Source organism: Morus notabilis, unplaced genomic scaffold, assembly GCF_000414095.1.
Source record: "Morus notabilis unplaced genomic scaffold, ASM41409v2 Scaffold99, whole genome shotgun sequence".
NCBI lineage: Eukaryota > Viridiplantae > Streptophyta > Magnoliopsida > Rosales > Moraceae > Morus > Morus notabilis.
In genome coordinates this window covers 1,194,344-1,220,419 of record NW_010362482.1, presented here as the reverse complement: position 1 = coordinate 1,220,419, position 26,076 = coordinate 1,194,344, and the positions used below count along the sequence as shown (strand labels likewise).

Sequence of the window (26,076 nt, the reverse complement as noted above, 5' to 3'; positions counted from 1 at the left end):
CTTCCGATCTGATTCCAATGGTGAAGATCTGGAAGGTTATGCTGGTGCAGGTCTTTATGACAGGTAGCTCCATGAACCATCCTTAACGGAAATACAGACATTAACAATGAACATATTACCCGACCACCGGGTACAAAACAATTTATGCTAATAAGTTGAATATACCCTTTGTATAGTGTTCCTATGGATGAGGAAGAGCAAGTGGTGCTCGACTACTCATCCGATCCATTGATCGTTGATGACGACTTCCGCCACTCCATCCTTTCAAGCATTGCTCGTGCAGGAAGTGCAATAGAAGAGCTTTATGGGTCTCCACAAGACATTGAAGGCGTGATTAGAGATGGAAAACTCTACGTCGTCCAAACAAGACCCCAAATGTGATATGGTTAAAATGTGGCTTGTTCTGCTATTGTCAAGTTCACTGTACAATTCTAGGACCTATGCGCCTGTTTCCAAATGAAAAGGAAAGAAAAACAAGCAAGAATGATTTGCTAGAAAGAGGTAAAGAATAAAACGGATATATGAAAAGGTGATACATATACATTACATCGAGTTAATGGTATCTTGAGGCCTTGTATTTTCAAAATAATTATGCATATGTAATTTCGTCATATATACTTGATGAGTTAAATGCATCTATTATTTATTCAGAGAGTTCTATCTTTTTCTACCGTCGCATTGCTGAAGCAATGCTTAAAAAGATGGGAGCACTTTTTACTACTACTCTGGTGGAGTTGAAGGTTACCACGAATGTATTTACGAAATAAAACAACAACAACAACAACAATAATGTAATCGGATGGTATGCTTGGTTGACCAAGATGTATACTTCAAACAGAATTTCAAAACGCCATCCGGGGAGATTTCAAATTCTTTAAAGAACCGTTTAGTTCGTTGATTCGAGTTTTTAATTCGAGTTGAGATGTGATTTTATGTGAGTTTTTTACTATAGTAAAAAAGTTAGATGTGACTATTTATGAGAGTTTTTTACTGTAACAAAATTTAAATTTTAAACTCAAATCAGTAAAATGAACGGGGTCTTAATTTTAATCTATTTCAATATGAAGGGATCCTAATCCATATCGAATACAATAAGAGAAAGGTATCATTCTCGCTAATCTTACTCTCCATTTTGCTCACCTAAATTATGTACTTTTTTCTTCCCTCCCCTATTTTCCATCTCCCTCACCAAACAAAACCTAATGGGTCATTTTCAGACCCACCAATTCCATTCAACTGAAAATGGTCTTTCATGGAACCAACCAATAACAGCCATTAGAAATGTTTCCTCATTGCCTTTTAATCTTCCATAATCTAAAGGAGACCCCAGAAGGAAAAAGTGAACCGAGTAAAACTAGCATTTACACGTTATCGTAGGATTTTAGTACTGCTGGGCTCAGTTTTTGTCAAAGATGAATGAAAGAAAGCTCTTTCATTGGATGGTCCACCACCAAGCCCAAATAGTGAAAGTTCTCATAGAAAATTAAAGGGAAAAAGAGAAAAATAGGCCGAGACTTGAGATGAATTAAAATTAATAGGCCAATAATTTACATAAGTTAATAAATATGTCAAATTACTGTTTTCGTCTATAACTTGTCTCGTTATGAACCATAACTTGACAAGTTATTGTGTATAATTATCCATAACTTGTCTGGCTATGAACCATAACTTGACAAGTTTGTCCATAACTTATCTGGTTATGAATCATAACTTGACAAGTTATGGCCTATTAATTTCTATAACTAAAAATTGACCTATATACTTTCTTAAACTTTTCATATTGGCCTATTTTCTACTATTTCCCTAAAATTAAACTCTTAATTAATACATTTTTAACTAATATTTTAAACAATGTTGAGAAAATTACTGAATTTACTTTTAGAGTGCATGAATCTCAGTTTTTATGATTTACTTTTAATTAATATTTTTTTTTGAATAATATGGCCTGTTCACTTCGCTGATTCGAGTTTGTAATTCGAGTTGAGATGTGATTTTGTGTGAGAGCTTTTTACTGTAGCAAAAAAGTTAGATATGACTATTTCTGAGAGCTTTTTACTGTAACAAAACTCGAATTTTAAACTCGAATCGACGAAATGAACAGGGCCATAGTTATTGACTCAAAAGGGTATTAATAAAAAAAAGATAAAATTAAATCCATATAATTTAAAAGGTATTTATTTTCTTTTTCCTTTCACAATCCACCTTTAGCCTTACAAGGATGTTATAGGCGTGTTGTAGGAAGGCCACTTCATCCTTTTAATGCTTTTCTTTTTATCTTCTGGTGCTCTTCTTTCCAACTACACAATTTGACACATGACAACAATCCACAAAACGCCAAGTAGAGTAGTGGAATTTATTTATTTATTTAATTTTTTTTTTGTCCATTACCGCATTCTTAAACTTTAAGCATAAGCATGACTCTAAAATATTGAATTTTCAGTTTTCTTCTTTTATCTCTAGAAACAAAGATGGTCTATCGTATCTGTTGAATGCAATTAGGATAACATATGTGTGATTAGAATCTCCAAGAACCCCAAAGATCCCGGGGTTGAATAATATGTTTAAGCACAAGTTCCAAGTTCCCATCTTTGCTTCCCCACACTAGTTGCAAGACTAAGTTAATATTTTCTAATTTCTTTAAAGTCATTGATAAAAGTGAAATGGCATTAACTTCTTCCACGATATAGTGTAATGATTCCCATGGCAAAAATAAAAAATAAAAAAAAGAGTTAAGGAAACCACAATGGAAGAGAGGATCCTTATAAACTTTTTTTGAGTGTAAACAAAAGGAGATTGTATTCAAGCTATATACCTAATATGACTTGAATCATAATCATTACCATAGATATCCAAATAAACTACTTTTTTTTATTTTTTTATTTTATTTTTTTTTACACACACTACAGCACATTACAACTTGAAATGCAAACATACACTTATATGGAGAGCCATCAAAGAAAAAGGGAATAGACATCTACAGAGATGATAGAGCAATTATGAACTCGGAATTGTAATGGGTAGGCACACAAGGATTATTTGACCTATACACGATCCTATCTGGCTTGTCCAATCATGTCCATAATATAAATAAATACCTAATTCAAGCAAGCATACTCCCAAAAATCCTTTTTGGGTGCCCATGTGCTTTCTCATCCTTATCACCTTCTTCATCCCATCTTGTTCTCCTTTGTTACACTCAACACATTTTATACACTAAAATGCACAAACCCATCATTCCCATCTTTAAATCCTTGCCATGATACGTAAAAGTGACTAGTAGTCTAGACAACAATGACCCTTGCTAAAGACTTAGGAAACATACACTACACCTTCATTCTACCTTCCAAGCATACACAAACAAGGAAAATCTAGATGACCCACCAGCAGAATCTTCACACTGATTATCAGAATTCACTTCCTGATCACCGAGCAACACCGACGGCGACGGCGACGATGATATAGGACTAAATATGAACATACCATGCCTTGTGCCAGAGCTAAAAAGCCAGTCATGAACATCCCAGAACACTTCAACTTTAGTACTACTTCTGGTCAAATAAACTGACTCATTACCTCTAAATTTCCAATGAAGATGCTTGACATGAAGAGCTAGCTTCCCATCTATTTTCACCTCCAACTCCGGATCCGAAAAACCAGTATTGTTTTCATAAGTAGGAGTGTTTATGTTACTGTTATTACACTCGATCAAAATCTCATGAAAATCTTCCCTCTCATGAAACTTCACTCTCGTTGAAAACTTCTTCTTCCCAAACAAATGCTCCTTTCTCGACACCAAAATGGGGTCTAAAAGCGAGGGTCGACAACCAGTTTTCCTAAACGCATCTTTCTTCAGATCACCAACCAGTAAGACCACTTCTTCTTCGCACACGATGGCAACGTAGTAATCGGATTGCGGCTCGGTTTCTCCGTTGAACTTGGCGGCTTTCAAGTCCCAGACAACATTAACAGTCGTACCATCAAGTACAAATTGCTTGTCGCCTTGTTTTCTCCAGAAGTACCAAGGCTTCAGCTCAAGCTTGTACTGATGATCTTCCTCTTGCCCTTGAATGGACACAGATAGGCCTCGGAGAAGCAAATTCTTGCACCAAGTGATTGTGATAAGACGACACCGGCCGGCTATCTTTGTCCGGTACACCGACATGAACAGGCTTTGGCCCGACCTTACTACCGCCGCTTGATCATCGACCTGTGGCCTCTCGCCGGACGAAAAACAAGCCGGGATTACTATTGAATCGTGCATGGTGAATGATGAAGTCTAATGGGAAGGGATCAGTTCTTTAAAGGGATGGAAAGATTTTGGCCAAACTAAGTACTAGAACAAACAGAAGTGTTGAACATAAAGATAAGAGTTATGAGATGATTAAGAATTTAAGATGATCATGATGAGATTGAGATCTCTCACCTTTTTTTTTGGATGATCCAGCCTTAAAGATGATGAGGCCAAAGGTTTGTTTTGGTGTAGTATGTGGTGATCAAGATGGTATTGCACAATTTCCAAAGTGGATGTTTTTGGGAGGAGAGATGGGAGAGTGAGGGAGAAGAGGAAGTTCATTCTTATTATTTATTTTCATGCAAAAAAAGAAAAAGCCCTTTCTTTATCTATGTAAGCTTCTCTCAATCAGTTTTTGCCTCTCTGTTTTTTGTTTTTAAACGAACCAACTTTTTCCTTACTTCAAAGTGGTTTGGATTCAATGAAGGTTTTATCCCAATAAAACCGTCCTTTTTATTTTTTTATTTTCATGCATTGTAAAAAGGGAACAAATCACCTCTTTTTCATGAGAGTTTAAGTTCATGTGACGATGGCGTACACCCACGTCCCAAAGAAAAATAAAGGGGGGTCCACAAGGGATAATACAAAGATAATTTAGTGGGTACAATTAGCAAGGATTATATGGAGATTAAAGAAAATTAAGTGGTGATTAGTATTTTTTAAGGGTATACTCTGCTTTTGGTGTGTCATTGAAATTATGCAACTTACATATCACTATTGTGCTATATCTATAGAAAGGTAAAATCTCAAAATCTAATTTTTATTGCCTTAAAAGCAACATTATTTAAAGAACTACTTTGTTGACTGTTATATTTGGAGCTACATGCTAAAGATCTCTAATCGGAATAGTTGTTGGTTACATATCTACATGGAAGGATATTGTCCGGTTGATGGATTAGCTGTCTCAATGCCTTTATTGGGGGCATTTTGATCTAATCTCATTGCTCATTTAGTCTCTTGTAACACTCCAACAATTGACAGTTGTGGTTTTTGTTGACATTTTCTTGTTTGATTGTGTTTTGACTGTTTGTTTTGCTCCTTTTTCTTCGATGGATTTTTTCTCTCCTTTTTTGAGGCCAATCATCAAGTAGTAATCAAAATAGAAAAGAACGGTTAGTTTATCCGCACCTCCATTTTTAAGTCGTATCTTGTATAACCTAGGATTCGAACTCCTGATTGTTTGATTTCTACATATGGCACCACTAAGCAATAAAATAACACGGCTTTTATTTCAGTAAGAAACAATTAGCACATATGAAAAAATTGGGCATAAGTGGTGGTCCAGACTTATGGAGCACACTGTGTAAAGAAGAGTGTAAAGGGAAAGAAAAGAAAAAAGAGAAGAAAAAAACAAGTCGTGTAAAGAATCTAGTGTCTTTTTACTTGGCTTTATGCAAATCCAAGACTTGGACCTTATGTAGCTTTTTGCTTTTGAGACTTGGATACTGCATAGCTTTCGTGTATAACTTTCTGAAAGATCAAACGCTGTCATTAAGAGGTCTTGGCTAATTCAACGGAGCACCTGTTGAGTTTGAAATGGTTAAGATTAATTATCATTACAGTAATGTCATCAAGACCACCCCTACTCACAGCAAGGTTCACAAGCTCCTTACAAGCAGCCACGAGTCCATCAGATTCGGGCCTCTTCTTGTTATTATATCCATTGTTCTCCTTAGTGGGAGATTCCGTCTTCATGCTCACTCGCTTTACCAGTGATATTCTTCGCGACTTCGATGGAGGGCCTTCGTTTTCAGCGACAATGTCATTTTCACTGTCTCCCCAGCTACAAGTGTTCTTCTTGCTATCATAGTCGCTGTTCTCCTTAGTGGGCGATTCCATCTTCGTGTTCACTTGCTTTAGCATCGATATTCTTTGTGACTTCGATGGAGGGCTTTCTTTTTTGCTGAGGAAGTCATTTTCACTGTCTATCCAGCTAGTAGTGTCCTTCTTGTGGCTTGAAAACCGACTCATCAACCCTTTTGCCTGCTTCTTATTAAACAGAGAGATCCTACGTAACTTTGATGAAGGGCTCACATTAGCACAACCAACATAGTCACTATCATTATCCTTCGGACAACATCCTGAGGATCCCATTTTTTTCTCAGCTGAACATAACCGTTTCACTGTATCAACGGCTTCTTGGTTGCCAACCTAGGAAGCAATCAATCAATCACAAGACAGATTTTTTAGATCTGTGAATAGCCTAATAATACCTTCAAAATCCTTCAAATGCCATGTTAAAATATTGCTTGAAGAGCAGCAAGAAAATTATCCCAAACCAGATTGACATATAAGCTAAGACGGCATAACTCAAGACTTTATTAGTGCGAGGCATGTAAAGATGCTCCAACATAAACCAAGAATGGCACATAAGATTGATGCGCAAAAGAATAATAGGAGCAGATTATCAAAAGGAAAGCCACATTTTTCCAATTCTCACCTTTTCCCATAGTCCATCAGAGGCTAAAACTAGGAACTCCATATCTGGAGTGAGTTGCAGGATCTTTGTTTCAGGCTCAGCAAGCACCCAATTCTTCAGGTGAGCGTCTCCGATGCTTCTAGAAACAGTTAGTAGGCCGTGAACTCGCCACGCTCCTCGGTGGATTTCCACATATCCTCCCTACATCAAGCCACAAAAAATAAGACCATTTCTACCTTTTAAATTAACACAATTAGCTGCACTATTATCTACCATTGAGTACCTTATTTTCTATTCTTTTTCGTTCATCTTCTTGTTCCACTCGGTGATCTTTTGTGAGAGGTTCAGCCACCCCACCTCTAAACAGAACAGCCCTGCAATCTCCCAAGTTTGAAACGACAACCTCCTCTCCTTCTATCACAGCCGTGACGCAGCACGCACCGCTGCTTAAACCCTACATTTTGCACATTACCAAACTGTGACAAAATCACCCTTTTACAATCCAGAGAATTTAAAACAAGAAAATGCTTGTCCTGAATAGAAACGAGATCGCCATTGCCAACCAACATATTCATGACTTAGCCCTAAAACCGAATTGCAAATGCACAGAAGCCTGATTGTAACCATATCAATCAAGACAGGGTATTTTTCTTTCCATCCCAGAAGATTATGCAACAAAAGTTTCAACCTAGTTTGGTCAAACGTTATTCACTTTATGACTCAAAAGACACTTTTTGGAATATAACTAACAAGAACTGTAGATCACCTGCTTCAAGAAGTCCTGATCTGTTTTCAGATACCCAGCTTTAACAGCCTCATCTTTCTCTTTACAATTCTCCATCATTTCAAGAACATTGTTATGCAAATTCTCGGCGACAAACTCCGCCGCCTTCTTACCCCCATGTCCATCATAGACGCCGAAAAATCTCTACATAATCCAGAAAAAAAAAACGTCTAAACATCACGGAAAAAAATGAAAAATGAGAGAGCTGAAAGAATTACTTTGTCGGAGTTGCCTCGGAAGCAAGAAAAGATCCTGTGCGTGTCTTCCATGGACTTTTTCTTGCCTTTGCGGGAGAAAACGGCGACTCCGAGTCCGGCAAAAGAGAAGACGTCGTTTGGAGGCGTGTGGGTGCGAACTTCTCGGAGGACGGTCGGTATTTCGAGGCTTGGGGGTCTTTTCCGCTTCAGAGAAGAGGAATCGGTTGGATTGGAATTGGTAGACGGAGAAAAGTTGGGATCTTGGCCGGTCGCCATTGAAATTGCTCTGCTCTGTAGCAAGAGAGAAGGAAAGAGGGAGACTCCAACGGCTATAAACTGTAATTTAAAGAATGGGACAGGCTCAAAAGACGTTAGGATTACCGGTCAAATAGTTTGAAATTTAAGACCGGTAATATGTGTCACGATATGATAATACGATTTGAAAATAACATGTATTTCACGAGATATGATTTAGAAAAAAGAGGTTCATAGTTGACTTGAAATTGACATAAAAAATACGGATCAATTTCAGATTAGACTCCTGAACACGATATGAAACTCGTAAAAAATTAACATATATATATTTCATTATATATTTTAAATTTTATTATGAATTTGTGATATCATAATAGTGATATTCAAAATCTTATACTATTATTTGCTTAATTTTGATGGATGTTATTGTATTTTAATGTGTTATGAATTTTAATTAATTTCTAATATGTAAAAAGCTAAAGAAAAATATATAATTTTCGTGTCAATTTTAAGTTCACGGATTAATTTCATGTTATGGGTTATTTTTGTGTCGTGTCATGTCAACGCATAAAGTAGTTATGTCGCGTTTGTGTTGCGGTTTTTTAAAAAAAATTCGGGTCACGGGTTCTATTCGGATTAACTATGAATTTAAGAAGAAACGATCAAAACACGACACGACACGTGATATGAATTATCATTCATAATTTAAATGTCTGTTTTTTTTAAGGATAAATACTTTTTCTTTTTCTTTTTCCTCCTTGCGAAGGGCTTAACACAAATTTTTTTTTTCCCCTTGAAGAAATGGGGGAGATCAAATAAAAAACATTTAAGTGCTTTATCTTTTTTTTTTTTTTTTGAAGTTATTCTTTTGTTTTAAAGTCACCATTTTAATTCTTTTTTCTTTGAAACCATTTTACTTCTTTTTAATTCAAGAATAAATTATTCTCCATAAAAAAAAAAAAAAAAAGTAGACTCCTCCGACCTAATGATGCAAGACCAAAAAATAGAAAGAAAGGAAACCACAGCACCAAAGAAAACAAAGTAGCACCGAAAAAAAAAAAAACCACAATACTTAAACAAAGCTAGAGACTACCTTTAAAGGAGCCTCATACCCAACAAGAAAAGGAGTCTCCGGAGAATACAAAGCTCATTGCCCCAATCTCTATGTCGTGACATTATCAAAGCATCAAGTCTATGGTTCATGTGTTCAAAATAATAACTTTGATTTTGAATCCAAATTTGGCAAGAGAATTTATTGGCAGAAATTTTTTATTCAAATTTGTTATGATAAAACAAAATTAAAATAATGGGTTTATATCAATAAATCAAACAGGTCCTTATCTATCTGCATCTTGAGACGGCATTGTCAATACACAACCCCTCCTGACTCTTACAAATTTAATTTAATTGTAAGTGCACCTATTTTTAATGTTGAGTGCTTCAATTTAAATTCTTTTACTTTAGTTGATAATTCGTTGATGTGACATTGAGCTGTTATTGTTATTCAATAAAATATGCTTATATTCTTAAAAAAAGAGGGAGAGAGAAAATTTTTAATTTTTACTTCTAGCATTGTCCAAAAAAAAAAAAGGTACTTCTCTGGTACACCCCATCCTCTTAAACTACCCGTCACATAAAAAACGTTTTTCACTCGGCTCTTATTGGACAGTAATATGAATATGCACAGCGTCACACCACACAAAAATATGAGATGTTTAGTTGGTAGATTTAAAATTATAATATATAATTTTAATTTTTAAAATTTTAATTTTTTTATAAAAAAGATACTATAAAAAATTTAAAATTATAATTTAAAATTAAAATCAGACACGGATTTAAAACACACATTCTAATTACTTGTTTAGTTCGTTGATTCGAGTTTTTAATTTGAGTTGAGATATGACTTTATATGAGAATTTTTTATTGTAGCATAAAAATTAAATATAATTATTTTTAAGAACTTTTTATTTTAATAAAATTTAAATTTTAAACTCAAATTAATAAAATAAATTATGAGATTAAAATTATTTTTAATTTATGATATTTTTTATAAAAAAAAATATTATAATAAATTATAATTTAAATTAGAGTAGGAATCTGCTTATCAAATGCGAATAAATCCAAGCGATTCACGATCTTATGTGGCAATTAATAAAGCGCGCCCCACCAATTTGTTGTTTTCCTTCTTTTTTATACTTCGCTTTAAAAAACAAAAAACAAAAAAACAAAACTGTGCAAGGACTTTCGTTCTCCATTTTTCCGTGTTTCGCTCCGGAGAAGAAGTACATAAAAATGTAACATAAGTGAAAATTTGTTAAGTAAATTTTTTTATTTCAATCTAAACTATTATAGCTCCTGTGGATAGTTTCATCACCATCCTTGTTGTTGGGGTCTTTAGTTGAGGTTCGTATGCAGATACTTTGTATGGGATCAAAAAAAAAAAAAAAAAAAAAAAAGAAAAAAGAAAAAAAAAGATCTTCCAAATGACAAGTTTTGAAGGAAGGCCAAGCCGAGAGATGAATGCCGGAAATCGGAAGCTGTGAGCAAGGTGAGGAAGCTGATGGGGTGACGATGATTTTTCTTGGGCAATCTTCTAAGAGACACCGTCAAGTATCGGAAAACGCCAAAGACCGAGAGCCAACTCTTCTTGCTTAAAGTTCCACCCCGCGTCTACTGTTGAAGAAGCACGGAAGTTCATCACTGAAGGTCTGGTCGTTTGAAGATGTCGAAACTTCAAATTTGATTTGGTTAGAGAAGCCATGAGAACTTCCTATACCTTCTTGAAGGTTATGGATATTCTCTCACCCAATCAACAAGAAAAAAAAAAAAAAAAAAAAACCGAACAAACAAATGAATTTAGGCTCTTAAAAACAGAGGTAGAGGAATCTAAATACCTTTCTGATTTGGTTTATTTTGCTTGTTGGAACTTCGAATTAAAGATTCAAAAAGGAGTAAGGACCTTTTGTTTTTCCCCCTCATTGGAAGGGCTCTTTGCTTCTTATCTTCATTGGCAAAGCTGTGGAGCTTTAAAGCTTACAAAACCCATATTGTTGAAATATACATATAGGCCACAGAGTAAGTAAAACATATCTTGAATACCATACGGTGGTCAAGTTTTTTTCTGGACCCATGAAGAACGAGTTATGGAGAGAACATGAAAACAAAGAGAAAGAAGAAACATATCGATTAAGTGTGGAGCAAGAAATTCTCATACCGATGAGAAGTGTTACACCATGGTCGAGGAATCGATCGTTCATTTGATTGACAAGCGTTGAGATATCCCAGTTGAGAGTCGGTCGCTGACATCAAGGAAAATGTCGTATCTAGGATGCCCTCAAGACGGCGAGGATTCGTGCAGAAGGATACGCATCGAGGACTCCGCCTGAGTTGTGAGGGTCACGACGTCGAGAGAGCAGCCCGGTCCAATCCAAATCAAATCCTGTCAACTCGAGAAAAGATACACTATACCAACTGTCAAGGTTCATGTTAGAAAATCAGGTAACTAGTAAGAGTGGTTAGCCTGACCTGAAAGCTGAAATCATGAAAACGCAACAACCAAATTCTAGAATTTAGGGATAGAAGATGATTTCCTCGGGGAATGTAGAGAAGGTCTCTCATATGTAATGGCCTATAAATAAAGCCATGAGAATTCATTAAGTTTTTTACGCACTATACTACTACTCCATAAGGATTGTAATCGACAAAATATTAGTGCATCCACAAGTGGATTAAGCAAAGAATTCTTGCCGAACCACTATAAATTTCTGTCTCCTTAATCTTTTTATTCAACGGTAATCCTTGATTAATCTGTGAGAGATTACTGTGAGTGTTCTCGAAGAGTTAATCTTTAGTTGACTATTATCTCTTCTGATCACGCACTAGCGAGAATGCAGATGAAGAAGAAGCTATGAATCCTTGTACAACCCTCCAAGTTCAAGAGAAAGACCCTCGTTTTTATCTTTTTTTCCACTAGAAAAAACCGCTCCACGGACTGATGAGGGACAAAAATCAGTGGGTATTTTAAGGCCAGTTTAATTCGATGATTTAAATTTTTAATTCGAATTGAAGTGTGACTTTATGTGAGAATTTTTTATTTAATAAAAAAATTAGATGAGATTATTTCTAAGAGTTGTTACTATAACAAAATTCAAATTTTAAACTTAAATCAATAAAATGAATGGAGTCTTACTTTAACAACACATGTAGGGCCTGTTTAGTTCGTTGATTCAAGTTTTTAATTCAAGTTGAAATTTGACTTTATATGAAAACTTTTTTACTGTAGCAAAAAAGTTAGATGTGATTATTTTTTAGAGCATTTTACTGTAATAAAACTTAAATCGGTGAAATAAACTGGTCGTATTGTCCTCAACTAGAGTTCAATCGAACGGTTGCTTAAGAGGTGACCTACCGGTAGGCTTTAAAAGATGGGGAGTACGTGAGTAATTGCCCAAAAAAAAAAAAAAAAACTCCTTCCTTCTCACCCTTCAACGACGTCGTATGGAAACATTGAGATGGCGCCTCAAGCTTTGGTTTCCGTTGGGCCCCAATAGTCCTCGTTCTTGGCCATTTGTTTCGATCCACTCAAACTCAACTGACTCGCTCACTCAACTCTCAACCAACACCAACGGTCCAATCTTCTCCACATCTTCTTCTTCATCGTCTTCCTTCCCAATTCCCTAATGCTTCTCTCTGCAAACACAACCCTAAACCATCTCCTCCCCAATCCCGACTCTCCTCCGATCTTCTCTCACAAGCTCCACACCTCTTCCAAACTCCGACGCCCTCTCTTCGCCGCCAACTCCAGCTCCCTCCAAAACCCTAACTCTCTCCGCCACGTCGCCGCCGCCGATGACGACCCCGAGGCCGCTCTCGTCTCCTCCGCCTCCGCCGTGGCCGCCGCCATCCGCGCCGCGTCCACCTCCCCCGTCGACTTCGTCCAGAGGATCGAGAAGGACCCAAAGTCCGCCTTGGTCCTCCCCGGCCCCGATTTTCAGAGCCTCTGCGTCCAGCAATTGGACCTTTTTCTCCGAATCGTCAACCCTAACGCCCTTCTCTCTGTAATATCTCAACCCTCTTTTTTTATTTTTTTTTTCCATTTGCTTTTGCAATTAAGCTAATTTGTTGGAGAGATAAGCTTGTAGGAAATTGAATGGAATGATTGATGAAAAAGTGTGTTTTTGGTAGGTTTATGTAAGACCGGCTGGTAGTTATGTGATGGATCGTTTGGAGCTGCGAAGAGTTACTGCCTATCCTGGAGTGAATGCGAGCGATGTTGTGATATTAGTTGGTAGTTTTAGCATTCCCACCGGTCTACGCGCCGCGGAAGCTGTGCTTTCGAATCAACAAGTATGGTTTTTTTTTTTTTTTTTTTTTTTTTTTTTATTTAAATTTTCTTTGATGGGTTTGTTTGGCTAAGATTGTGTAAAAGTATGGTTGATTACTTGAGTGAATATTGACTTAATTCGCTAGGTGGAATTTATACCGGAGTATAGGGCCGCGGTTTTTCCCATGGTGAAATACCCATTTGTGGTGGGGTTCTTGGTTGCTGAATTTTGCGGCATGGAAATGCCAACTCCAGGGAATGTGCAGAGCCAAGGGTGTGAGTCTCCTCAGAAAGCTCATGTTTTTCCCTTGGACTCTGATGTCAAATCATGGGATGTTCACACTTTGGAAGACGAGTTGCCGAGAATGTACAAGTTTACTGCTGAGCAGAGATCAAATGCCATCAACATCTCTCAGTCTCTTGCAATGGCTTATGTGATGGATCAGGTACGTTTGCCAATATTTTCTATTCTAGAAACTTTTTGTTGAACACTCGAACCATGCTTCTTGTTAGAAGCAACAGTGAACTGACACGACAGTACGAAATTTTCTGTGTGATTTTGTGTTTGCTCGAACGCTCTTACCTTATAAACTTCTCAGCATAGCACTAGAAGCCTAATTCTACTAACTAGAGCAATAAAAAAAGGAAATACAAGAAAGCACACGCAAGATTTATAGTAGTTTACTTTCGACCACTGCAAATTCTACCATGACGAAGAAGAAGAAGATTACAAGAGAAGCACACACTTTAGGCCTCTCAGACTCTCGGTATTCTAATCCCCAAAACTGGCACCCCCAACATAAGTATAATTAAGGAAACCTAAAATACACGAGTGACAAGACCAATCCATGTCAACCTTACTGGACGGTTGATTTACATGCTAACTCTACATGAGGATGATAATTAGGCTCCACACACTCAACTCTCTTAGCTAGGCCGGAGAATGGTTTTTTTCTTTCATATTGGAAGCTGGCCTCTGTTTGCACTTGTAATGAATTTATTTTCTTCTTGGGCAGAAAGCATTGTTATTACAGCAATCGTCGTGGCAAAACAATGTCAGGATGAGTAATCTAGTTGAGCAAGTAAGAGATCATACTGTCTTTTCTGCCCTCAGGACTTAAGTTTAAATGGAAAACTTTTAACTTTCCATTTATCTTATATTCTCCCAGATTCGTGGTTCTCTTTCTAGCATTCGGACTTTGGGCAAAATGTTATCCGTGCACACGAAAAGAGGTGAGGTAAGTGAGGTTTGTGGACTTTTGTAACATTGATTTATCTTTCTAAATTTTGTTTGCTTTTCCTTTATTGTTGTTTTTATAACGGAAAATATATCATTGTAGGTTTCTTACGACATTGTTGAGGACATATTGGTACAAGGTGATCATATAAGAGATACTCTCGAACAACTTCAAGATGCTGTTTACTTGACAAAGGTGATTTTTATCTTTCCCAAAAGGTTGTGTTTATTATTTTTTTTCTTTCATCGAAACTTTCCATTTGTTATACTTAAATCATGCTGTCAGACTAAAGCGTGGTTGAGCAGAAATCAGCTTAAGCTTAAGAGTTTGTCACTTTCTTGTGATATTAGGCTAACATAGTACGGCATAATGAAGAGGCATTGAAGAAAATGCCGAATTCCACTTTTGGGAATCCTGAACAAGTATGGCCCCACTTGTCAAATGACTTTTCACTTGATGGTTCCAGCACTAAGATCCAAAGTCGAGGTGATCCGCTTTCTCTAAATTCTTCATCTAGGGATTTAGAGATGCCTATGCCACCTATTGCGCTTGCTCCTCTAAGGCAACATGAGATAAGGTAGGCCTCAACCTTACCAGTGAGGTCCTATTGTGAACTCGAACTGCTTGTGTCCCCTCACTGCTGTTTGTGGTCTGTTACTTTTTCTTACCTTTGTCAATTGCGTCAGGAAGACCGTGTAATGTTTCTGATGTGCTGGCGGATTTGGTAGAGGCTGTGAGGCCTCTTGCTCATAAGCAGCAACGCCTAATAAAACTAAGTGAACTAAATGAAGTAGGACAAGCTTTGCAAGTTGCCATAGAAGAACCTGCTCTGCGCCAAGCCCTCAGCAATTTAATTGAGGGTGCATTGTTGCGAACACATGTTGGAGGAAAGGTCGAAATTGCATGTATGAGAGCACCAGCAGGTGGTGCACTTGTAGTAATTGATGATGATGGGCCCGATATGCACTACATGGTAACAATAACATACTCTGCTTCTCTGGATTTCAATTTATCTTCCAAAATAACATGTTTCATTGTCGCTTTTGGTGTTTAGACACAGATGCATTCTCTCACTCCATTCGGAGCAGACCTCTGCTCTCAAGATATGGTGGAGGACAACATGACGTGGAATTTTGTCGCTGGACTGACTGTTGCACGTGAGATACTTGAGAGTTATGGTTGTGTAGTCCGTGTAAACTCGCCCTGGACTAAAGATGCTGCACTTGGTGCAGGCGGCACTCGTGTAGAACTCTGGCTTCCTTGCTTTGCAGCATTACCTGATTTTGATGGTTCTGCCCAGGACGTATAGCGAGGTTGGAACCTGAAAGTTTCTACAATAACAATTCATTTTATGCCATTCCTTTGAATGCTTGTTTTCCTCCGCCATAAAACAAAGAGCAAGGACTACCTGCTTTCAGTTTAGATTTTGAGGGAGGAAAAGGGTGGTGCATGCAACTTTTGACTTTTTGTCTTTTGGCTTTCTTGCCCTTGAATATGCACCATGTATGTAATGTGGTTTATAGTTGTATAGTTTATGTTTTCATACTTTTGTATGTACAGTTTAGAATTCCTTATAGAATACTGATTTATGAAAACTGAGGGAATGATATTTTTCTTCCCCGTAAACACGTCAGAGCTCAGCAATTCATATGACTTGAAGTGAAAATCAATAACATTTGTCCTTAAAAAAACCCAAGACTGCTAAATGATATTCTGATCCGCACATAAAGCGGCAACAAACAATTACAAAAAAAAAAAAAAAAAAAAAAAAAAAAAAAAAAAAAAAAAAAAAAAAAAAAAAAAAAAAAAAAAAAAAAAAAAAAAAAAAAAAAAAAAAAAAAAAAAAAAAAAAAAAAAAAAAAAAACCATAGGGGAGTAAATTATCTTTAACTTCTTTTTTTTTTTTTTTTTTTTTTCCAAAACTTCACAAATCATGGTTACGAAAGGGTAATTCCAAGTTGTGATTAAGTTAGAATTTTATTTTACCTTTTCCACAGGGACCACATCTTAGATCAACGGCTCAAACCAGCCCTCAAAGGTCTTAAATATATTAGACCAATTTTATTTGGAGAAAAAAAAAAAGAATAGACCAATTTAAATTGAGCTCCTAACCATTTCTCAAAGAAATTGTTGGCCAAGCGTGGAACACCAATCCCCACCTGCCACCACGTTTCTTCGTCATTCGCAGACCTACTTTTCTATTTTCTTAAGTCCTACTTTTCTACTTATTTAATTCCAATTAATTGATCCTAGAGTTTTCTATAAGTCTGCAGCTCTAAGGTCAACCATGCCTAACAACCTACTTTAAATTCTTATTTAGATTAGACTCGAGATTCCTACCATATTCTTGAGATGTTGATAAGAAAATTCCATGGCCAATTGCTCGAACCCGTTTAGTTTGTTGATTCAAATTTTCAATTCGAGTTGAGATGTGACTGTTTCTAAGAGCTTTTTACTGTAACAAAAAAAGTATATGTGATTGTTTCTGAAAGCTTTTTACTATAATAAAACTCAAATTCTAAACTCAAATCGATGAAATGAACGGGGATTACTGTTTTTTCTTTCCTTGTCCTTTATGAATGTTAGCTTTACAAGTAAGGTAGAATTCTTGAGAGTGGCTCCTAACATCTATTTCATCATTTTGCCAAAACACGTTAAAGTAAAAATAACAAGGGAATTCTCTGGTAAATGTATCCCTAGTCGGAATTCCGGCAAACACCAAGAAGTGTCCATTCTTAACACAAATAAACCGCCGACTTTTATAAAATCTTCTCTCTGAAATTATGCACGATTTACTGGGGTTGTCTTCCTTTCTTGGGAGTTTAAGCGATGGGTTGGGTAAATTTACTAACTTCTAAGGCTATATCTGTATTACGAATTATTTATTCCATATACTTTTTTAATTTAATATAATTTTAATTAAATTTAACATTCAAAAACTGACTTTATCAATAGAAAAACCTTACCGGAAAACGACCCAAATAGGAAAATTAGGTTCACAAACACATGAATTGTATCGTTCAACAACACATATATTGTTGACCCTTGAGCCAAGAGAGAGAAAATAAGAAGAGAAATATATATTGTTGACCAGTTTTGGCCTTCGGGCACGTATATGACATATTGGTTCAGCAATCTACGCGTGGTTAATTGGCATCTAAGTTATTATGTAGCCAGGAATGTGTGCCATTTGTGGTCAAAGTCTCCACCCTTATTCAATGGTCGCTGATTCTTCCCTACGTTTCTTTCTTTATTCCTTACCGTCCGATTGAATTTGTTTATATGTGATTACCGTGTAATGACATTTGAAAGGGTGTGTGAAAAGCTAAAATCGAAAAATTTGAAAGGAAGTTTATAATGTGCAACAAATAAATACTCGTACAAAAAAGTGTACGCTTTTAGTGTACATTATGACCAGACGAGTAGCAAAGAAGGTACATGATTACAGAGATTCGTACTATCGTAAGATCCGTTTGATTTATATTTTGGTTAGAATTCCATGCGATCAGAACGTACGCCGCGGTTTTTGCTGTGGATATACTCAAACTATGTATTATATATAAGTTAATTTTGCAGACGGACTATATTTTTCACCATTTTTAAAAAAGAAATATGCCAACTTGGTCCTGATGCCTTAATTTCGTGGACTTAAAAATGTGTTGGCATCCATCGAGAAAAAAAAAAAAAAAATCCCTAGTGTAATTTAAAGAAGCTAATAAATGTTCTTTATTGGTAATAAAACCGTCATACTTTTTTATTCTGGCCTATCAGGTGGGTAGGAAATAGGAATATATTCATCTCTTATGTTTCGAATTTTTTTTTTTTCCCCTTCTTATCTTCCTTGATAAGGGTAACTGAATTGACAGAAACTTTATTTTTTATTTGTCTGCCATTTATGGTAGTTTATGTTGGATCCTTAATCCAACGTTAAGCTTATATGTGAATAATTATATGTTATGGGCTGTTATATAAGGTTAAGTCTAATTAAAAGTGATCTATTAAGGTTTATGTATTTTGGACTTTAATGTATCTAATAGGGTGTGGGTCTTTAATGTGTAGAGACTTAAGGGTAATTTTTATTTTTATGATGGGCTAAAATAGAAATACCAAAAGATAACAGTAAAGTTATCAATATATATCAGTTATGGTCTCCAGATCACACGTATCATTTCATTCATTCTAACATCCCATCATCAGAAATAGTACAGAGAGAAAATTAAAGGGTTCTCTAGGAAAACGTGTTAATCTGGAAGATAAACTGCACGACTCTAGAGAGATATCAAGCAATATGGATTCAGGTACGCTTCCACTTACAGATTTATTAATTTTTGATGATCTAACATGAATGTTCTTGACTTTTAAGTGGTGATTTTCACCAAATCTTTGATTTCTAACAGTTTAAGCTCTTGAAGACCATCCAAGAGCCAAGATAACAAAATCAGAAACAAGTAAAGGGAGAAACGTGTCTGCACTAAAATGACGACTATTAAGATTAGCCGCGGCTGTTGACACACAGTTAGTCGATACTTATTCCTCAGATACCGTCATTGCTTTTCATAAATTCCTTTTTTATTGCAATTTTGCCCCTGTAACTTGAAGTGCATAGCTTTCTATCTCTCTTCTCTTGTCATTATTGTTGCATCGAACATGTTAGTGAATTGTTGTACTGTGTTTGAATAGTTGTGGGTAAAAAGACAAGTTTAGTGATAATGTTGCTTTAAGAAGATAGTGCACATTTTCTCATCGATTAATTTTATTCCGTCCGGTTTTGTAATTCAAAGGTTTTAAGGTCTCATTTGAGTGAAAGAGTAGATCTTTAAAATCAAACGCTTCAACCCTGATTATTTTGTGTTGCCCTTTGCTCTTTCATCTTTTGTTAAGGAAAAGGAAAAAAAAATAATAATAATAATCTATTATTCTTAAGTAATTAGGAATTGGTTTCTTTCGAATTTGGAAAACGTTACATATTTGCTACCTCAAATCTTGAAGGCAAATAACGTGGAATCTTGGGTTATGGATGAAAAATGACTGTGAAACAAAATTGCGTGTTTTCTTTTGGTGTCTTAAACTGTTTTCCCAAACATTATGATTATCTGCCTATGAGAAGGATGTTTACATTTATTTATTTATTTTTTTAAAAGGAAACAAAAGGGTAAACTGTTTGCATTTTATTTTTAATACGAGTCATTGTCTATCATATTATGAAAATCGTCAAAATTGAATATAAGTAATACTAAAAGAAATTAAAGACTTAAACCGAGAATGCAATACAATAAAAATAAGTTATATTAATTGCACTAGCATAACGCTAGTCGGAAATAAGACAAATTACATGTTTCTCTCTCGAATTATAGACCATATCACAAAATGCTCTCGAATTTTAATTTATGACATCCATTCCTTTGAATTTTAAAACTCTCGCAAAATTTCTCTTTATGTTAAATTACTAACAGAAAATGACGTGTGCAATGCATGTAACAATAATTTTAAAGGCATTTTAATAAAGAATTAAAGGCACATTACATCCTTATTGAATTTATAAAGAAAAGGATTAAAACTTGAAAAAATCTAAAAAAAATACACAGAATTATAATTATTCTCGAATTATTGTACACGCTATCAACCATACATAAATAAGTATACAATATTAAATAAGAGTTAGTCTCGCATTGGTTACAATAAAATGAAATAATTGAACAATGTATAGTTATCTACATATATTAAAGTATTAAATTTAAAATGAAAAAGAATAAAAAATTGAAATCTCCCTACTTTAAATAAAACAATAATGCACAAAAATTCCTTTTTGAATAAAGAAAAATATTAGTTTATAAACGAAAGCAATGTCAATGTGCCATTAGAAAACCATTCTAAAAGTTTAAAAAGGAAAAGGAGTTTTTATTTATTTTTTTAATGGGGTTCTCTTATTATTAGAGTTAGTTTTTAATCACTAAAAAGTCAAAATTACATTAAATTAAAAATGTACGAAGCACCCATTTATATATTTGAATTGAATAGTGTCTACATGTGAAATCCAAATCCCTAAGGAAGAGATCAAAGTAAAACTACATAAAGGAGTCTATTCTATGTGAAGATCCCAAAGTCCACCTCAATCAACATAGCCGACTATATGGTATTCACTATTCAATTCAAATAAATACATAGATTATATAGAACTCCAAATTATTCCCATTTACATTTAGTAGCAATTATTTTTTTTTTTTTGTTTTGCAAATTTTGCGGAAACACCCATTTATATATTTCCCTCCACCAAAGCTCTCAAATCTGTAGTATATCATCATCACACAGAGAAAAGATCTTTCCTTTATTGCTCCAAAATTTCCCCAAACGAATCAAATAATACAGACGCGAATCTGGGAATCGTTTTTCTTTTGCCGTGGTGAAATTCCTCGTTTCCACTTTTGTCGATTTTTTTTTTCCGGGATTTTTCACGCGCGAATCGGAAGAAACGAGAAAAAAGCGATCACGAAGTTCTTCAATTGGTTTGGAGCTCGGATTTTCCATTTATCAGGGAAAGTGTGATTTTTCTCGTGATTCGGAGCTTCACAAACGGCGTTGATTGCACCAGATCTTGCTCCGGCTATTCGGGAATTCTTTTCCCCTTTTCTCAATTGTTTCAGGTTCGTTCAATTTTGTTTCTTTATTTATTCTCAGAAAAAATAATAAAGAAAGATGAATAAGGTTTTCTTGGAAAATTTTTGGAGACCTTCATGACGTTTTGTCTTAGAGTTTAAACAAAGTTAGCATGGAGGTTTGTGGTTTTTGGTTTTTTCAATTTGATCAGCTTTGTCCTTTTGTTTCTTTTTTTTTTCCTCGTTTATTAGATCTTTCCGTGGTTATTAAGTTTTAATTTCTCTGTCCATCTTTACTTTTTATTGAATTTTTGTAGAAATAAGCGTTGAATATATTAATTTTTAATTTGTTTGAGCTAGCTTAGTGCTTGGAATCATGTTCTTTGCTCGTTTTTCTCTTTAAGATTATGCAAGCCCAGCTGTTTGTCTGGCCTTATTGTTCGTTCAGCAAGTTGGTCTTCATCAACGACAATTCGGAGAGATTTATGTATTAATTCAATATGGGCACGTGCTTACTTAGCTAAGGAGGTACTTGGTTAAGGATTTCAACTGGGAGGTTTGAAATTTTTGATAGCTCTTGATTGTCAAAGCTAGCACATGGTTGCTTTTTCGGAGGAGTAACTTGTAGAGGACAATGTGGAAGAAGGATTAAAATTACTTTGCTCATGATTTTTGTGAAGACCGAAGAATATGGCTACTTTCTGGGTTTTGAGTGTATAATCTGCAATTGTCTCCTTTTAAGGGTCAACTTCTTGCTAGCCTTTGCTTGTTACTGAAAGAGAGAGAGAGAGAGAGAGAGTTTTTGCAATCACTTTCCTAATAGAATATTGTAAGGATAGCTGCTTTGGTTACGAGTTGCGAGTTTACTTTTTCACTGAATATATTTGCTTATTGAAAGTGCTAACCAATTTATTATGGACGGGACTTCACTTGCAGCTTTAATTGGGTTGTGTTATCTCACAAAATCTTCACTTTGATTCGTGAAGTAGTTGTACTTGAACTTATATTCCTGTTTGTATGTGTCACACCAGGTGCTTTGTTACGTCCCTGAGGCTCACAATCTCATTTAAAGAGAATTCGCAACTTCAAACCTGTCGAGTAGTGCAGATGAGTTATATTTTTCTGCACTAAGGGCGATAATTTGGTGAACATACACTCAGGAGTTTGTAAATATCATGGGAATCCTTTCACGCGGGTTTAAATCTTCCGATGGCCTATTTCTGTAAAATATTGTCTATTTTGAAAAATGTAGGAAGGTCTGATGAAATAGCATACCAACTTAACCTTTTCATCTTCTTGGCTGCAGTCCAGTAAGTAGAAAACCAAACGAGAGTATGAGGCTTATTGTAACAACTTTTCTTGGAGTAGTTTTGGGATTCTTCATAGGTGTCTCATTCCCAACGTTGTCATTAACGAAGGTAAATAAATGATGAGCTTCCATTTTAAAGGTTTTTTATCCTCCCCTTCCTATTGCTAACTACCTTAAAAGTGTTTACTTAGATATTAAAACATTTTAGCATAATTTTTCAGCTGAATATTACATCTAGCCTTCTTCTCCCTCCCACTGATCTCACATACATAGAGGACAAGAAATCAAGCTTCTCCACGCCAATAGATGCTTGGTCTTCTAAAAGTAGTAATCCTAGCAGCTCAAATCAAGATCAACATTTGAATGATACATCAAAGGTATACCATCCTCGCTCTCTACTTTACATATTATCATGAGAATGTTTAATAACTCTAGTTTCAGCTGGATTTTGACTTTACGCTATAAAGGAACTTACCGAGTTTCGGGCTGCTTTTGAAATGCCTTTGGAATCAGATTTAGTTGACTTTGTGATAGTGGGACTAAATAGGTGAAATAGGATGAAAGAAAATTTATAGAATCTGATTTTCACTAATATCAATTAAAGAAAGTTACACTTTGGCCTCTGTCACTGTTTGTATCATCGTTCTCTTCAAAATATTTTATCTAGTTCGTCACCAGCTGGATATGGTAATAATGAAAATCAAGGTGCAGAACAAAAATAAATGGGTAACGCTGGCTCTTGAAATTCAGAGGTTTGAGTACTTTCTCCCTTGGAAATTTTGTGTGTCCAAAGCCATAAGAATATATTTAATGTGCTATATCTCCTCATATAGCAAATCCTTCAACTTTTACTCTGATGTTAATGTACAAGTGTTAGCTCCCTTATTTTCTAACTTAGAAAGTTTAGTCATTCTCTTGGTCAAGGGGATAGCTACATCAGTGTTAGGCTATACGTGTTTGCTAACTGCTAATGTAAAATTTTATGACAATAGATTTTGTTTATTCTGAAAATGGCGCCATTCTCTGAATTGAATTCTCCTGATACTTTTTTTCCCCCCTTTTTATCGAAATTGTGGCTCAAATATCCTACTATTATTTGTTTGTCCTCCAGATTTGGGCCACATCAAATCCTAAAGGTGCAGAAAGATTACCGCCGGGAATTGTTGAAGCTATGTCAGATTTCTATCCAAGACGATTGTGGGGTAAGCCTAGTGAGGTATGTAGTCTATTATCACTTATATAAGTGATGTGGTTACGACTTTGATTCTGTTGCATATCTGCTGCACAAACTATGCTCAATAGATTCTGTTTATGAAGTCAGATTAATGTTTGGTTTTCTTTTCTAAGGAACTATCTTTCTACACAAACCATGAGCATTTGACCGAGTTGCCATTTGCAGGATTTAACAAGTACGCCAAAGTACCTCGTCACCTTCACTGTTGGTTATGATCAGAGAAATAACATTGACGCATGCGTGAAAAAGGTTTACTTCCTCTCTCTCTCTCTCACACACACACACACAAAGGTGTGCTTTAATTGTGATAATGAAACTAACTATGCTTCTTCAACAGTTTTCAGAGAACTTCACCATCCTTTTATTTCACTATGATGACCGAACAACTGAATGGGATGAGTTTGAGTGGTCAAAGCGAGCTATTCATGTGAGTGTTCGCAAGCAGACCAAATGGTAAGGAACAATTGCCAACTCCTATCACCATTTTGAATGGCATAGACTTAATGCCCAGTTTCTTCTATTTGAAGTATCCTTATAGATTTAATGTTCTGAAATTTCATCCAGGTGGTATGCTAAGCGATTTTTGCATCCTGACATTGTTGCTCCTTATGATTACATATTTATTTGGGATGAAGACCTTGGAGTCGAGCATTTCAATGCAGAAGAGTGAGTGTTGGTTACAAATTAGTACGTTTCATTGATTTATATTTCAAATGTTAAAGGCTTCTGTCATGCATACCTTCTTTATCCTATTCCAGGTACATAAAACTAGTTAGAAAGCATGGTTTGGAGATTTCGCAGCCGGGTTTAGAGCCTAACAAAGGGTTAACATGGCAGATGACCAAGAGAAGAGGTGACCGTGAAGTACACAAGTAAGAACGATGGAGCCATCCTGCTGACCTGTTCACATGGGCTTAATATGTTAATTTAGTAATGCTTGCCTTCAATTTGTTTCAGGGAAACGAAGGAGAGACCTGGCTGGTGTACCGATCCACATCTGCCTCCCTGTGCAGCGTAAGTACATTAAAAACAAAAAGAACACATTTATGTGGTGTTTTTTTAGACTAGTGATGGAATTCAATTGGTTTTGTTTGCGCTTTCTTTGCTAATGCAGGTTCGTTGAGATCATGGCTCCGGTGTTTTCCCGAGATGCATGGCGCTGTGTGTGGCATATGATTCAGGTAGAACTGATAGATCTCAACGTTGTTCAATTACTTGACTTTCTGATTGGTGCTGGAATACTTTTCTCGCTCTGTGATCATAATCCTATTACTACATGAAATTGCAGAATGACTTGGTCCATGGATGGGGTCTTGACTTTGCCCTTAGAAAGTGTGTAGAGGTGAGTCACCTATCTACACCCTCTTTGGCTTTTTTGTCATACGTCTCTTTTTAACGATTACGTTTTTCTTGTGATTACAATGGGAGTTTTCTTATCATTTATTTATTATCTTCTTCAAGCAGCCTGCCCATGAGAAAATAGGAGTTGTAGACTCTCAGTGGATTGTTCACCAAACTGTCCCCTCGCTTGGGAAACAGGTAAAAATATAGGACACCAACTAATGTTTTCCTTGATATGTTTTGGTGTATTAATTATGTTATAATAAATGAGACCAAAATACTAACTAGGTTTCCTTACTGTATTAGGGTGAATCACACAATGGAAAGGCCCCATGGCAAGGAGTACGTAGAACCTCTTTTTACTATAATTATTTTATTAGTTTCTTTTTCTTTTTGGAATAGATTATCAATAGTTCGTTTTGATAGTTATTTTAGTAATTGTTTTGGACACGAGTTGATAATGAATGGCGATATTACTTTGTACCAGGTGAGAGAAAGGTGCAGAAAAGAGTGGACGATGTTCCAAACTCGTTTTGCAAATGCAGAAAAAGCATACTTCCAGCAACAGGGGATAGACCCTTCAAATTCTACAGCTCATTAGGGAACGACAACAGAAATAACAGGAGTGGTACTGTACACAATCATCACCACCATAATCTTTTTAGCGCTTTTTTTTACATAAATTTTGTAGAATTCATTATTTATTTATTTTATATAATAATTTTAGACCTTTAACTTTAAAAAAAAAAAAAACACTTCAGAAAGTGCCTGGACTGAATGCAACATTCATTCTCATCACAATGACCGCTACCATTTTTGCCACTGGCTAGCAGATATAATTAAAAACCAACTTCCCTTCGACGTTCACTGATTTTGGTTATTTTGATAAATATCTCTTAAAAATACACGGGTCTAGATTTTTATTTTTTAATCTTGATTCGTAACCTTTTTAGTTAAATAATTACACTAATAAAAATGTATTTATTAAAAGTAAAAGGTAAAGGTTTATATTTATTAGGACCGGCAATATGGGTCACGACACGACGACACGACTCGAAAACGACACGAATTTTGCGGGTTAGGGTTGAGAAA

General features: G+C 35.6%; 4 protein-coding genes across 7 annotated transcripts in view; 3 read left to right on the top strand and 1 right to left on the bottom strand.

The window, feature by feature from the left end:
* The window catches only part of LOC21410337 (alpha-glucan water dikinase, chloroplastic), an 11,380-nt gene extending 10,684 nt beyond the window's left edge, over window positions 1-696 (top strand). The window contains exons 34-35 of one of the 2 annotated variants that reach the window (XM_024168095.1): window positions 1-63; window positions 177-696. In XM_024168095.1, the coding sequence (XP_024023863.1) occupies window positions 1-63; window positions 177-381 (268 nt within the window). In that variant the 3' untranslated portion in view covers window positions 382-696. The remainder of the gene's footprint in view (window positions 64-176) is intronic. The other variant, XM_024168096.1, reaches the window with a different exon arrangement.
* Window positions 697-2,941: 2,245 nt separating this feature from the next.
* LOC21410335 lies at window positions 2,942-8,028 on the bottom strand. Its single transcript, XM_010102113.2, has 6 exons — window positions 7,713-8,028; window positions 7,477-7,638; window positions 6,994-7,164; window positions 6,732-6,911; window positions 5,812-6,442; window positions 2,942-4,245 (listed from the first exon to the last, which is right to left on the bottom strand). Exons 1-6 carry the CDS (start codon window positions 7,965-7,967, stop codon window positions 3,332-3,334), a joined length of 2,313 nt encoding a protein of 770 aa, XP_010100415.2. The 5' UTR covers window positions 7,968-8,028; the 3' UTR covers window positions 2,942-3,331.
* Window positions 8,029-12,468: 4,440 nt separating this feature from the next.
* Window positions 12,469-16,133, top strand: LOC21410334 (chloroplast sensor kinase, chloroplastic). The gene is made up of 9 exons (XM_010102112.2): window positions 12,469-13,003; window positions 13,131-13,292; window positions 13,416-13,715; window positions 14,286-14,351; window positions 14,439-14,507; window positions 14,610-14,702; window positions 14,858-15,084; window positions 15,198-15,480; window positions 15,562-16,133. Exons 1-9 carry the CDS (start codon window positions 12,626-12,628, stop codon window positions 15,814-15,816), a joined length of 1,833 nt encoding a protein of 610 aa, XP_010100414.1. The 5' UTR covers window positions 12,469-12,625; the 3' UTR covers window positions 15,817-16,133.
* Window positions 16,134-20,561: 4,428 nt separating this feature from the next.
* LOC21410333 lies at window positions 20,562-25,851 on the top strand. 3 transcript variants are annotated; one of them, XM_024168118.1, is made up of 15 exons: window positions 20,562-21,148; window positions 22,132-22,295; window positions 22,407-22,518; window positions 22,631-22,786; window positions 23,521-23,625; window positions 23,809-23,892; window positions 23,981-24,096; window positions 24,208-24,309; window positions 24,402-24,515; window positions 24,601-24,657; window positions 24,758-24,824; window positions 24,932-24,985; window positions 25,105-25,182; window positions 25,291-25,326; window positions 25,472-25,851. In XM_024168118.1, exons 2-15 carry the CDS (start codon window positions 22,276-22,278, stop codon window positions 25,583-25,585), a joined length of 1,215 nt encoding a protein of 404 aa, XP_024023886.1. In that variant the 5' UTR covers window positions 20,562-21,148; window positions 22,132-22,275; the 3' UTR covers window positions 25,586-25,851. The 3 variants fall into 3 exon arrangements, with proteins under 3 accessions (XP_024023886.1, XP_024023885.1, XP_024023884.1); XM_024168117.1 differs by having other exon boundaries at window positions 22,132-22,322; window positions 25,108-25,182; XM_024168116.1 differs by having other exon boundaries at window positions 22,132-22,322.
* Window positions 25,852-26,076: the final 225 nt, after the last annotated feature.